Raw genomic sequence first — 13,100 nt, forward strand, 5'->3', positions numbered from 1 at the left:
TTGCATGACTGGTAAATAAAATTTCTTGATTAGTCATAGCTGGGGATGTAAAAACTACCTGAATATGCTTCAGAGGAGGTGTTCTTAACCTGGGATCCAAGCAAGGAATAAAGAAAACAAAAGTTTTTTTTTTTTTTTTAAACTTCAAAATGAAATTTAGCTCTTATCTCCATTCCTTAAAATGCATGATTCTGCTAAAACCAGATTGTCTGAGGGGACGATCATATAAAAATGGTTAAGAACTCCTGTCTGAAAGGATGATTCAAATAAATCCTGATGATTCATTACCATGAGCCACAATATCTGTTCTTGATACACAAAAGCCGAATGGGCTCCAGCTGGCTCTTCCATACCTGCCTTTATGGAAGTCTTTCATAGTGATGAGATCAAAAAGTTCAATTTTCACTGAAATCAAAATGACACAAAGAGCACTGAAAGGTGCCCGTTTTATATTTCATCCCATAACTCTAAAATATTCCGAGGAAGCAATCTTGCACATGGGAGAAGGCAGCCTTGCCAAGGAGTGGTTTGGGATAGCCTAACCCCAAAACCCACAAAGTTCACATCAGCTTTCTAGCTAATACCTTTCAAGACATGCAACTGTATCACAGGCATAGCATAGCTCTTCTATACTGAAAGCACTTGACCTTCCACCTCATTTTACAATGCAGATGTTTAAGAAAAAAAACCTATGAGCCTCAGTCGCATGTCACTGAATTATTGATAACATATTACAGTATTTCTTTAAACAAATTCCTTAACAGAGTAGTAGATAAGGAATGTTTTATTTTAAGATTATTAGCTTCAAATTAGTATCTGAAGTAACAAATGCATGAAGCCAAATTAGATGTAATGCAAAACGCCTATACTTTTTTGGATATTAGTTAGCAATTTTCTGGACAAAGGTCAAACTTTTTTTTATTAAGCACATTCCACAGTACAAAGCTTTAGGTCATGAACAATATCTGTACAATTTAACAGTTTCAATAAGCTGTTCAGACACAAACTTATTTCAAACAGATAATTGGCAAACATAATTAATTACAAGTTAGAAGTAGACTATCCCAGTGCTTTAAAACATTAATATAGCAGAAATGTACAATTGCTCAATTATGGTCAGCAAAACCAAAATCCAGAGTGCAGCCAGGAATTGCTACTGTGAATCCCCGAAGTCAGATTCCTTGGGTGCCAAAGATAAAGTCCACTGCTGTGGTTTAATAAGCACAATCCAAAAGTTGTGTGCACGTTCAAACACCATGATCTCCCAAGGAAAATGAGGAACTTCCATTGTACACATGCATAAAAAAGGACACTGCTCTCTGAGAAACAATTTGCCATTTTCTTCTGGGCTGCAAAAGCATCTTTTCTTAGCCAGTTTAATATTAAAGCTATAAGATGAAAAGGGTTAAAAAGTAAGCCACTTTCACGAACTACTGTCAAGCTTACAAAACTGTGACCTTATTTCTGCACTTTGAGGTTCTAACAGCTCAAAGAAAGAAATCACTTGTAACATATAGGAGGAAATTTTAACTGAAGGAAAAAAATAAGAAACTACACATTGATCCCAACACTTTTCTCGATGCAAAAGATAAAATATAGCAAAGCAATCTGCCCTTTGGTAGTATCTGTGTGTGCTTTCGCTGGGAAGAGGTTTGATCCACAAGAGGATACCACTGCTAGCATGCTTGTTCACTGCATTTTAATATTAATTTATTGGTCCTTTAAATACCATGGACATTCCTGAATTAAAACAAATGTCAAAGGATAAATAAAACATAACATTGTACATGGAGAAAAAAAAAGATTGCCAGCCGACACCCCAGTGCCGATATGATCTCCACAGATAATCAATGTGACAATGGCATTCACACCTACTTGAATTTTAGTGCATTTGGAAGCTAAGAGTAACAAAACAAAATCATTTGTTGAAAACTGCATATCACATGAAGCAAATCAAGAGAAATGACATTTGTGAGTAATCCCTTCCCACAGAAGCATGCCACAAAGTACATGAGAATGCAAATGTAAGACAAGGAAGCCTTGTAACCTAAGCTGGAGGCCCCCAAAGAGGCCTTCTGTCCAAGGAGATGTCCGATAACAAAAGCTACAGAGGAAGCACACATACCAGCACGCTCACCAAGCACTGACCTGGGACAAGGGCCTGAAAACTAGACGGAGTCTAGACCCAGATAGAGACATGGGAGCAACAGAGTCTCCTCTTGATAGAGCTACTACTTCAATTCAGATAAAATAAAATTAAAATATTAATACATTTAAATTTTGACTCAGGACATCGTTCAATTGTGGAGCCAAGTAAATGCTACCAAAAAAAGCTAACCTGTAAGTACTTTAGAATACCATTAAGAAAACAAAACAAAAAAATATTTTAAAAGGTATGTCTATTGTACATACTGCAGAACAGAAACAAAACGTTTTTAATTTTTTTAAGCTTAGAAATTACATTTTTAAAACATAGTTCCCATAAAAAAAAAAAATCTTATGAATACTGCACGGAGGATTCTGGATAATCCACATGAGCCCCTTGGGTGCCAGTCATTGAGAATATCCCGTGGCTAAGTGCTAATACAGTCTGCATTAGTGTCTCGGGATCAGGAGGCCCTCACTCCACACACCTTGAGGTTAAACTGTTATGTACATTCTATCTACATGCTGATACAGTATTTTAAATTAAGAGGCAAGCACTCATGGAAAGGTAGGACTATATCAAATATCAGTAAAACAGAGGAAAGGAGGAGAGAGCCATTAATAAAAGAAAAGCCAGTGCCATGTTACCAATTGGCAGATAATATCTGGTTTACAATTCTTTAAATTAAAAGAAATAAGTGGGGCAGAAATAAAGTAAAATCCAAAAATATTATTAAACAATCCAGAAATGTTTCCAAAGTCCAACACACTCCTTATAAAACAAGTTCTCAATGGAGGATAGCTCGTACAGTCAAAAGGAGGATGCCGGCTTCTGAAAGGAACAATGTACATTCTGGGCATGTGTTTGGCACCCAAATTTCATCGGAGAATATGATGTTGTTCTTTAAAGTCAGACCAAAGTGCAAAGCAATATAAATTAGGCCAAGTCTTTTCTTGAATTTTCATTTACTTCTGTAAAACAGATTGTAAATTCAGTTTATATGAAAAATTTACAGTTGAAGCATTAGGTTTTTTCATGGCAGGGAAGGACAGGCTTTTTCTTATCTACTTGAAGTTGACGTGACCATCATAAAGGCCTCCAAGTAAACAGTCAGGAGTCAGAGATCGCAAGAAAAATGAGAATTTAGAGTTGTGCTGCTTTGCATCTACACAGCATCTAGAACCAATTCCAACTTCATACTCAGCTGTGAATGAACACCTGTGGGCATGTGAGAGCTGTGTAGCCAGTAGTTCAAGACTATGGAACCCTGAAAAAAAAAAAAAAAAAAGAAAAGAAAAACAGATGTGTTAGATGTTGTTGATATTTACCTTCATGCTACCATAATTGCCACCATCAAAATAAAAAACTTCTTTTAAGCATGATCTGACGGATCAAATATTCAGGGGAAAAGGACAACACCTTATATAGAGTACTAGAATTGCAGTCAGGAAGAAAGACCCGAGTTCAAATCCTGCCTTTTGATATTTGATAGCTATGTGACCCTGAGTGGGGCTCACTTTTTTCATCTGTAAAAACAAAGTAATTGCAGCTATTAATCAGGTGAGGATCAACAGAGAAAGCAAAGCCCTTGGTAAACTTCAAAGTACCATATAAAAGCTGGTCATTTATTCTATATGAAGAGTGTCAATGTACAAAGACTACTTATACCACAAAAACTTGTCTACAATACAACTACAGTATTTAATCTTTCTTCTACAACTCTCAGAAAGCTTTTAAAGACCAAAAAATGCCCCCGGCCACACAGAATCACAGAAGCCAAGTAAGAAGGGAGATCTCAAAGGTCATCTAATTCAACCTGAACCTCACCTACAAGCTTTCTGAAAGCTGCAGACTTCAAGGAGTGGGAAAGTATTTCTGAGGAAGTTTTCATTGATATAAGTTTTAATTACCAATGAACTGCAAAAATACAGAAATGGCAACTGCTATGGAATTTCTGCTAAGAGAATGCAAACACCAAGAATTTACTATATTTAAAAATTTCATTGGAAAAAGCAAAAAATGGTATCTGGGAAAAAGACCTAGTTTTTTGCTCAACTCTGACATCAATTTATTGAGCGACTTTGGGCAATTTATTGGACTTCAATTTCTCTGTATAAAAAATGAGGCAAATCAGAATCGATGATCTCTAGTTTCTTCTAATCCTAAAATTCCCCGATCAAATTTTGTCTTTAATGTACTGGAATGAGCCTCCTGAAAAATCTAAATGTGTACCATAATTTCATAGGAAATTTTAAACCCTTAATTACAGACAAGCTACCCTTTTCCTTTAGGAAAACGAGTCTATGATTTAAAAAAAATATGAACTCAGCCCATCAAGTCTTTATTGATCCCCTTTATTGATTCCTTTTATGTCTCCTAGCAAAGCTAGCCTTGAAGATTGTGACCCACACAAGGTTTAAGGGACTAATGGGTACTTCATAGGAAACCAGAATGAGAAGCAATGGCCTTCAGAAGTTTCCAGCCTTACCATAATGGAACAAAAAAGGTAGACTAAATAAGAGGCATTTGAATAGGGCCTCAAGGGATTAGCAGTTTTGACAAGTAGAGATGCACTTCAAAAAGGAAACATGGATATGTGGAAAGAACTGAACTGAGAACCTGGGCTTTAATCCTGATTCTGGCACCAACATTAGGCAAAATCATCCCACTTATGTGATCATCAAATTCTTCTGAAAAAGGTTGGGGTAACTCCCAGCTCTCATACAGAATGTGTTATAACTCATGCTAATTCTCTGTAATCCTTTGTGCTAGCTAGAAATCCTATTCACACCACCTTGGCAATGAAGAATCCCAAAATTCTTCTAATTACTGATGTGATGTTTGATCTGTATGATTTTGTTCTAATGTGTGAGTATGGCAGGGAATTGGGGGGAGCAGTTGGGGGAAGGAGGATTAGGGAAAGATGCTCACAAGCAGCATGGTTAATGATCTCAGAAACCTGGGCTTCAATTTGAGCTCTGGCATTTACTAGATTTACAAAATCTTGGGTTATTCACTTACACCACTCTGAGTATGACTTTCTCTTCTGTAAGATAGGGATTAAAAATACTTATATTACCTACTTCTCAGAGTTGTAGTGAGGGAAATGATTTGTAAATCCCTACATTAAGGAAATTAGAATCATTATATTAACAAAGACATGTCATGTTGGTTTCACTATAATCAAAAACTATATTAAGCTTAAAATTTCTAGAATCCAGGCAACCATAAAGCCTAATAATTAGAATCATTCTACTATACAATGATAGGGTTATGTCAAGGTTATGAAAGTTGATCCTGGGACACCTGTAATTCATCTTTCAAACTGTTAAGGCAACTTATGCTGCTTATGTCAAAGTAAACCATAATACATACAAGTAAACAAGGACATGCTACTCTGGATGAAAGGAAATTTTATGTGTTCCTTTGTTTAGAACCTATGCAAAAATACAAAAGTATGCAATACTTTAGTAACTTACAATTTAAAAGACAAAATGTATAACACTATTATCCATTAAATGACCCTCCTTTGTATCTGACTGGTCTGCTAAGATGCCTTCAAAATGTACTAAAAATATATAGTAAAAGAAGACTTAAGATTTTTTAATAATCATGCAAAATGGAGAAATAAAAACAACCACCCGGGAGCATTTTCTCCCAGAGACAAATGAGCATTAACAAAGAATTGAATAAATCTAATTCCTACACTTCCTACATTTCCTGAGCAAAAAACTTGCCTTACTAAATTTTAGCTGGGAGATTTTTTTTTTAAAACAGTGAAAGCATCTTTAAGAGTGGGTTTTTTCTTGTACTACTTAGATCTTAGCATATCATATGGTAACAATTTTTGTCATGTTAGAATAAATGAAAAGAATTCAAAAAAAGGCAATAAAATCCTTGTAGCTAACTGCCAGGGCTGTCAAAAGCAATTTGCTTTGAAGAAACAAACACATTTGGAACCTTGTAAAAGAGGTTCATTGCTTGTGTTAGGTCTTTAGGACCCACCACCTGAAAGAGCAGATAACATTTTCCACTGATTTACAATTTATCGTCATTACAAAACACTGTAGGGAGTGATCTTTACAGAGATGTTTTTAGACTCCTTGAATGGGGATGGAGTGGGGTGTAAGGAGAGGAACACTCATACATACATACACACACCCTTAGATAATCACATAGAAAGAAGTAGTTGTTATCACACACATCAACTACAGGAATCCTTTCTGTAGTTGTTTTTTTTTTTTTTAAATAAGCCAGGAAACTATTCAAACATACATCGAATTTGTGACATTTTATTAGAGAAAAATTTGCATTGCAGCAGAAATTTTTTTTTCCAAGTCTCAAATTTATTTGAACTTTGTGCTTTCCCAAGGTGAGAGCTTTAAGAATAACTACAGACAAGGTACACTTAACATTTGCGTGTGCATGTCCATGGCTATACATTTCTACTACTTTAGTTGTTGGTTTTCTTTCTTAACATTTGTGGGGTTCATCTACCCCATTTGAAGTCAGGCTTCCTAATGTCAGTGATGGAAATCTTGGATTTTGAATTAGTTTAAGGTGAACCACAATCCAAGGACAGGCGATTGTAAAAAATAATTCCCATTAAAGATGGCATAAATTTTGGTCAGTATCCAAGTAGAGTATCATGAAGCTAGAATTTGGAAAAGTTACTGTATATTTGGCAAATTCAAAGAAATCTGACAGTAATTAGCATAGCATTCTCCCTATTAGTCTTTTTGGTCTTGATAAGAGGCAGAGTATTCTATTCTCTTATCTTTTAGCATAGAACTTATCTATTATCATATTTAAATGAGGTATGAAGAGTGACTTTTGACTGCTGCTATTACACTTTTCAAAGGGAATTTTATATGCCATGAGACCATGCCCTGGAGGACTTTTGAAAGTCAATGCCTGCCCCATCCCTCACATTCCTTTCCATCTCTTCCTGTGTGTGTCTGTCTGTCTCTGTCTCTCTCCTGTTTTTGGAAAAGAAGAGGCAAATCAGATGGAGTCCTATGACTCCATGTAAAATCTCACTTTAAGACTTACCAGATGAAATATATAGAAAACAAGCTTAGAATGCTCATCCTCTTTTCTGTCTACTCTCTTCCCTGGCTTCTTTTAAGTTCCAAATAAGATGTCACCTTTTACAAGAAACCTTCCCTCAATTCCTCATAATTCTAATGCTTTCCTTCTGTAAATTATTTTCTACTTTTTGTGTATATAGTAGACATTGTATTTATACTTTGCAAGTTGCCTCCCTACTTTAGAAATGAAGGTTCCTTGAAGGCAGGAACTGTCTTTTATCTCTTTTTATATCCAGAGCTTAGACCAATGCCCAACATATAGTAGACACTTAATAAATGCTTACCGACTTTCTACCAAAAAAAAAAAAAAAAAAAAAAAAGAGAAAAAAAAGAGAAAAAACATATAAAGGAACATACATGTATAGTATCCCACTATTGCAATACTCTTTGAAGGTACATGCTTTTGTGTGCACAGTGCATAGGCCAAATACACAGTAAGGGCTTAATAAATACATTCAAAGGGAATGAAAGAAAAGACAAGGGAAACTCAAAGGAGAATTCAAATGTGGTCTGTTCCTGAGTCCTCTAATAGTGACTAGAAAGAGATTTAAAGAATAGGACCTGCTAATGATGAATCAAATTGTATAACTTCATATTTAAAATATCTGAATCACTATAATCCAGTAACAAATGGTAAATACACAGATGAGAATGATAAACAAAAAGTTATACCTGATGTGGGTAAAAGTGCAGACTGTTATCTGGAGATGTAAGTGTATGTTCTAGAGGGAGAACGAGTCTCATTCTGGGCACTGGGGGGCACATTTAGGAAATCCCAAATCAGAATAGTGTCATCATGGGAGCTACTGATGATTTGAAATTCATCAAACTGCAATCGAAACACTCGTCCAGAATGTTCCTGTAAAATCAAACAGGTTCATTAATGAAGATCTAAATTTTCTGGAATTTTCTATGGCTTTTAGCACAAGGACACATAGCTGGTTTTTTTTTTGTTTTGTTTTTTTGTTTTGTTTTTTTTTTTTTTTTAAAAAGGACTGTAGGTCAAGAGTATCAGACTAGATGAGAACTACTTAAACTGAGCTCAATAGACGTCCATGGAAGATTAACATCTTTATTTCAATATAACTAATTTTTAAAAAAAATAATGCTAAAAGTTTTATCATAGTCACCTAAAACAATTATCATGAGAAGGGATCCCTAGGCTTCACTTGAGTGCCAAAGGACCCATGACACAAAATTAGGTGAAAACTTTACTGCAGAAGCCATCATTTGGTTCTTTGTTCTCCATTCCAAGAGTACATTTCTCCAATTTACTCCACAGCTTTATATTTGTGTCCTATATCTTTAGGTTGGAAGTAGGCATTCTGAAATAGGCCAGGAAACTGCCCCTGAGTTCAAAGAACCATTTATAGTTATTAAATTCCAACTCCAGGATCAATATACTTTTGGAAAAAGGCTTACAAGAACAGAGACAATAAGTTCTCCCTAATTTGGGCTAACAAAAATTCATTTGAAGGTACTTTGAGGCACAAAAGATTTGAACTTTAACTTCTGATGTAAATTCACCTGCAAACAGACATGTTTCTGTATATGGCTTCAATACATACAAGTAAAAATATACATACCACTAAGGTACGCAAACATAATGTGCTTGCTGGTGCCCGGGGGTCAAGAGCAGCTTGCAAATCCCAAACCTTAATTTTTCTATAACATAAAAATAATATGAGTTAAGATTTCACTGAGTGGAAAAAAAACAGAACAAAATGATAGGAAATAAATAAAACTGATTTTGATTCAATGTTCATTCTTTCCACTTGGTAAATATACATTTTGTACTATATGAATTTAATACATTTTACTGTGGATGCATGTCATTTCTCTATCCTGCTCTCTTCTCCTTCCCCCCTAATTAAGCTCAAGGGATCACCCTTATCCATTTTATTTTAGCAACACAACACATTGGTGTTGTGTGTGAAAATAAAAAATAAATCTTCTGATTTTTACTGGTCTTTTTCTCTTAGCCTTCTTACTAAAATTTTACCCTGGAGAGTATGGACTATAGAGATGACATATAGTAGCAATAGTTGCCCTATAAGTTGAAAGACATCTAAGTTTAATTTGGGTTCTACAGGCTCTAATGATGTTATTCTGCCACCCACAGGCCTTCTGGATGGAGAAATGTTATTGGAGTATAAGGAAGAAAAATCACTACCCGGAATTTCCAGTTCCAATATTTCTTGTAGTTATAAGGTCACCACTAATATAATTTTAACAATATAGTCATTTGTTTTAAACACATACCCATCATAGGCTCCGCTCACAATCCTCTTGTTATCAAATCTGATGCAGCGGACTAATTCTTCATGTCCTTCTAATACCCTTAAACAGGCACCGCACTCAATATCCCATAACCTTAAATAAGAAATAGAGCATCCTTATGCAAGTGATACCTCATTGCCATCTTGAAATACATGGTTGCAATATACAACACAGACATGGAATAGCTTATGGAATGTTTTAGTTATGAGAACTTGTATTACAGAGGCTCCAAAGGGTGCATAATACATGTAATACAAAACTCCCCCCCATAATGGTTTCCACATTCCTGACAAGGCTTGCAGGTGAAGTCTTTTCCTTGACCTGGACTATGGAATAAGTTTGTTTCTCAGTCAGCGAGAGGAATCTATCAGTTATGCAATGACTTGGGAGATTTAAATGCAGAGGGTGAATCTATACCTTTATTTTTAATCTGATTTTCCTAACAAATGCTGGTGCTAAAAGGATTTGTATTCTTCTAACTTACTTCCAACAATGAAAAAAGAGGGAAATAAAAGACCAAGAACATAGAACATATCTCAACTTTGTAGTCAACTTTGACACACCACTATTTCAGACCTACACCTTTATTATATCTGCAAACAAAAGTTGTTAGCATTCTAATATGCAATAGTTTCTCAGATCTATTCTGAATAAGCAACAACTCAGCCCTAATTGGACTTTAATTGTACTAACAAAACAGTCAGACAAATTATTTCTAACATTTATCCACTGCTAATAGTGACCTATATCATATCCTCAATGAAAGTAATTTAATTTTAGAATCTATTGTAAAGCAAAAAATACAGAAGAACAAAAACCTAAATACACCCCCTCCGCTCCTCCCCCCAATCTTGGAAGTATTTTGGATATAAATAAAATATCTAAAACTATGATAAAATTATCATATGATAAAACTCAAACTATGAACTGGTAGAGAAACATTTTCCACTCACCTTATGGTATTGTCTGAGGATCCACTCACAACAAGTCGATCCCTATACTGAAGGCAGGCAATGCCACGCTTGTGCCCATTCAGAGTACGAACAAATTCACAGGTACTTGTGCTCCAGACCTGCAGGACAAATTGTACATTTTAATAACTGAATACAAAAAATAGATTTTACAGTACTTGATTCTCATGTCTTTCCTCCAAAGGCTAACTGATCTCAGAGGTATGTGGTTCCTTTTTTACATGTGGGTCCCACCCTTTCTTGTCTCTCCTGTCACTATATCTGCCCTTTCTTCTCAATGACTCATAACCCTATTTATGTAAAATAATTTGTAATTTATTAAGTCATTTGCATAAAATATTCACACAAACTACTTAAACTGAAGAGAGAAATGAGGGACACAAAGTAACCAAGCTGTTCAAGGCCACTTTACTTGCCCCACATTCCCATCTTTTACTCAGCTAAGTGTTTACAGCTCTGTTAGATTTGTTAGATTTTATTATGTATGAATATATCTATATTATGTATCTGTGTGTATACATCTTTGTTGTCTATGCATTGCATCACACACACACACATATACATACACACCCACCCACCCATACCCTCTCCTACCCTTATACCCAGCAGGTCATATTTTCAATACAATTTGTAATTTAACTTATGTCACACTTTTCCATCCCTCTTGCCTAGACTCTAAGAGCTCAGACAGTGAATAACCAGAAGGGGGCACTCTGAGGATACTGAAAGAGGTTTTCTGATGTAGTTAATTCCATCCTGGCATAAAAATCCCATCTTCCACTATGCTCCTAGTTCCTGAACAATAAATATGAAAGTAAATCAAGATTTTTCTTCCCATAAACTTACTTTAATGGTCCTGTCACCAGAAGCAGAGACAATATACTTGTCATCAAAGTCAACCACATTAACAGCTGCTCGATGGCCAACCAATACACGTCGAAGCGTGATGTCGGTGGGTGACGCCATGTCCCACACAGCAATGGACCTATCCTTTGAACAAGTCACCATTAAGCCATTGCTAAAACGCAGGTGAAGGACTGCCTCATTGTGGTGGATCAACGTATTCAAAACTTCTCCTGTGTTCACATCCCAAACTCTAAAGCAAGAGAAAAGTATGATTTAAATTCGGGAAAAATTTTTTTCTTCATGCTGTGGACCTATCAGTATCAACAAATTCAAGTAAATGCAAGAAAATAGGTATTTTCTATTTTTAAAAAGTTGTGCTGATTTTTGTTTTTATGAGTTATTTCCCCAAATTCTAACTAGTCCAATTTCCTAATACAACCCTATTTCCCTTTTTTTTTTTTTGGGGGGGGGGGGAGGGGGGAGGAGAAGGTTGAGTAAAAACAGATACAGTGGCCAAATTTGACAGCACACAGAGGACTGCTTGCTCATGGCTCAAGGATTTTTCTGTGTACTTCAACAATCAAATTGAAAACAAATCACATTATTCCTACTTGCCAAACTGAATGATGGAAGAGACAGAAAGCAGGCCTAAAGTTCTTTAAACCACAGACATTTTTCAACTGACTTGATTTCCTCAAAAGTACAAATTTTGGAAATTGAGATCCTATGCTATTTTATCCAACATTTTATTCTCCCCCAATATTCCTGACACCCCAGTGCTTGGCAGCTCATTTGGCATGGCTCTTAAATTACCTTTTTTTCTGCTCTGCTAGAGTAGGGAGGAAGTTTTAATTAAGATTTTTAAATCTTACAGAAACCACATGACCATCTTAAAAATAAGGAAAATAAGTCCTTCAAAAAGGAAGTGACTTTTCTAAAGTCACACAAATGCGACAAATCTAGATTTAAGACTCAGGTCAGCTCTAATGGTAATTGCCTCCCTGACTCAACCAGGGACTCAGGCCACAAGATGGCAAAAGACAAAGTTACCACTAGACCTCAGTTTATCTGCCAAGTAAACCATGAAAGGTGTATCAGGCAGTAGCAGATATAGCTGAAGGCATGAGAAAGACAATGTCAGATTTTTAGTAGAGAGAAGAGAAAGCATCATGGAGAAAGAAGATAGGACGACATTCAATAGAATCAGGATAAAAAAGTTACCTTAAGTCCAGTCCTAAAAGGGAGGGAAGGGGCAAGGAAGCAAGATACTTTCTCAGATATGTTGGCTGGCTCAGCTGGGATCTCACTGTGCTCACCTCACTGTGGAGTCTGAGGAGCCAGTCACAATAACCCTCTCATCATACTGCAGACAAAGGACTGAACCTGTGTGTCCTGTTAATATTTTCAAACATTCCAAACTGGTTTTATCCCAAATCTGTTGAAACACAAGGTCAATCATGCAAAAATGTTAGTGGATCACTTTCTCAACAATGCAATTGCTTCACTTACTTGATCTTCTAACCACAGCAAAGATAAGCACTTGTATTACTATATCAGTTAAGAAATGGCAGGAGAGTTACATACCAATAATTCCAAGAGTACTGTTGACTTTTTGTCAAATGACTAGCAATCCAGTTTTTCTTTTTAATGAATTGGGCACCTTGCCTTTGTAACTCTTGTACCAACACCAAAGTCAAGAGGCCATCTAGTCTTTATAAGGAATCAACTAGTGAGCCAAAAAGCCAAATATTTAATACGAAGCAATCA

The 13,100-nt window shown here is 35.8% G+C and overlaps 1 protein-coding gene across 4 annotated transcripts in view; it reads right to left on the reverse strand.

The window, feature by feature from the left end:
• Positions 1 to 891: 891 nt before the first annotated feature.
• FBXW11 (F-box and WD repeat domain containing 11) overlaps positions 892 to 13,100 on the reverse strand; it is an 83,979-nt gene continuing 71,770 nt past the window's right edge. For all 4 annotated transcript variants that reach the window (XM_051978901.1, XM_051978898.1, XM_051978900.1 and 1 more), the window contains 7 exons: positions 12,650 to 12,768; positions 11,334 to 11,583; positions 10,470 to 10,588; positions 9,499 to 9,609; positions 8,823 to 8,901; positions 7,909 to 8,095; positions 892 to 3,413 (listed from right to left, as the gene is read on the reverse strand). In XM_051978901.1, the coding sequence (XP_051834861.1) occupies positions 7,934 to 8,095; positions 8,823 to 8,901; positions 9,499 to 9,609; positions 10,470 to 10,588; positions 11,334 to 11,583; positions 12,650 to 12,768 (840 nt within the window). In that variant the 3' untranslated portion in view covers positions 892 to 3,413; positions 7,909 to 7,933. The remainder of the gene's footprint in view (positions 3,414 to 7,908; positions 8,096 to 8,822; positions 8,902 to 9,498; positions 9,610 to 10,469; positions 10,589 to 11,333; positions 11,584 to 12,649; positions 12,769 to 13,100) is intronic.

The sequence above is a fragment of the Antechinus flavipes genome, chromosome 2 (genome assembly GCF_016432865.1).
Source record: "Antechinus flavipes isolate AdamAnt ecotype Samford, QLD, Australia chromosome 2, AdamAnt_v2, whole genome shotgun sequence".
NCBI lineage: Eukaryota > Metazoa > Chordata > Mammalia > Dasyuromorphia > Dasyuridae > Antechinus > Antechinus flavipes.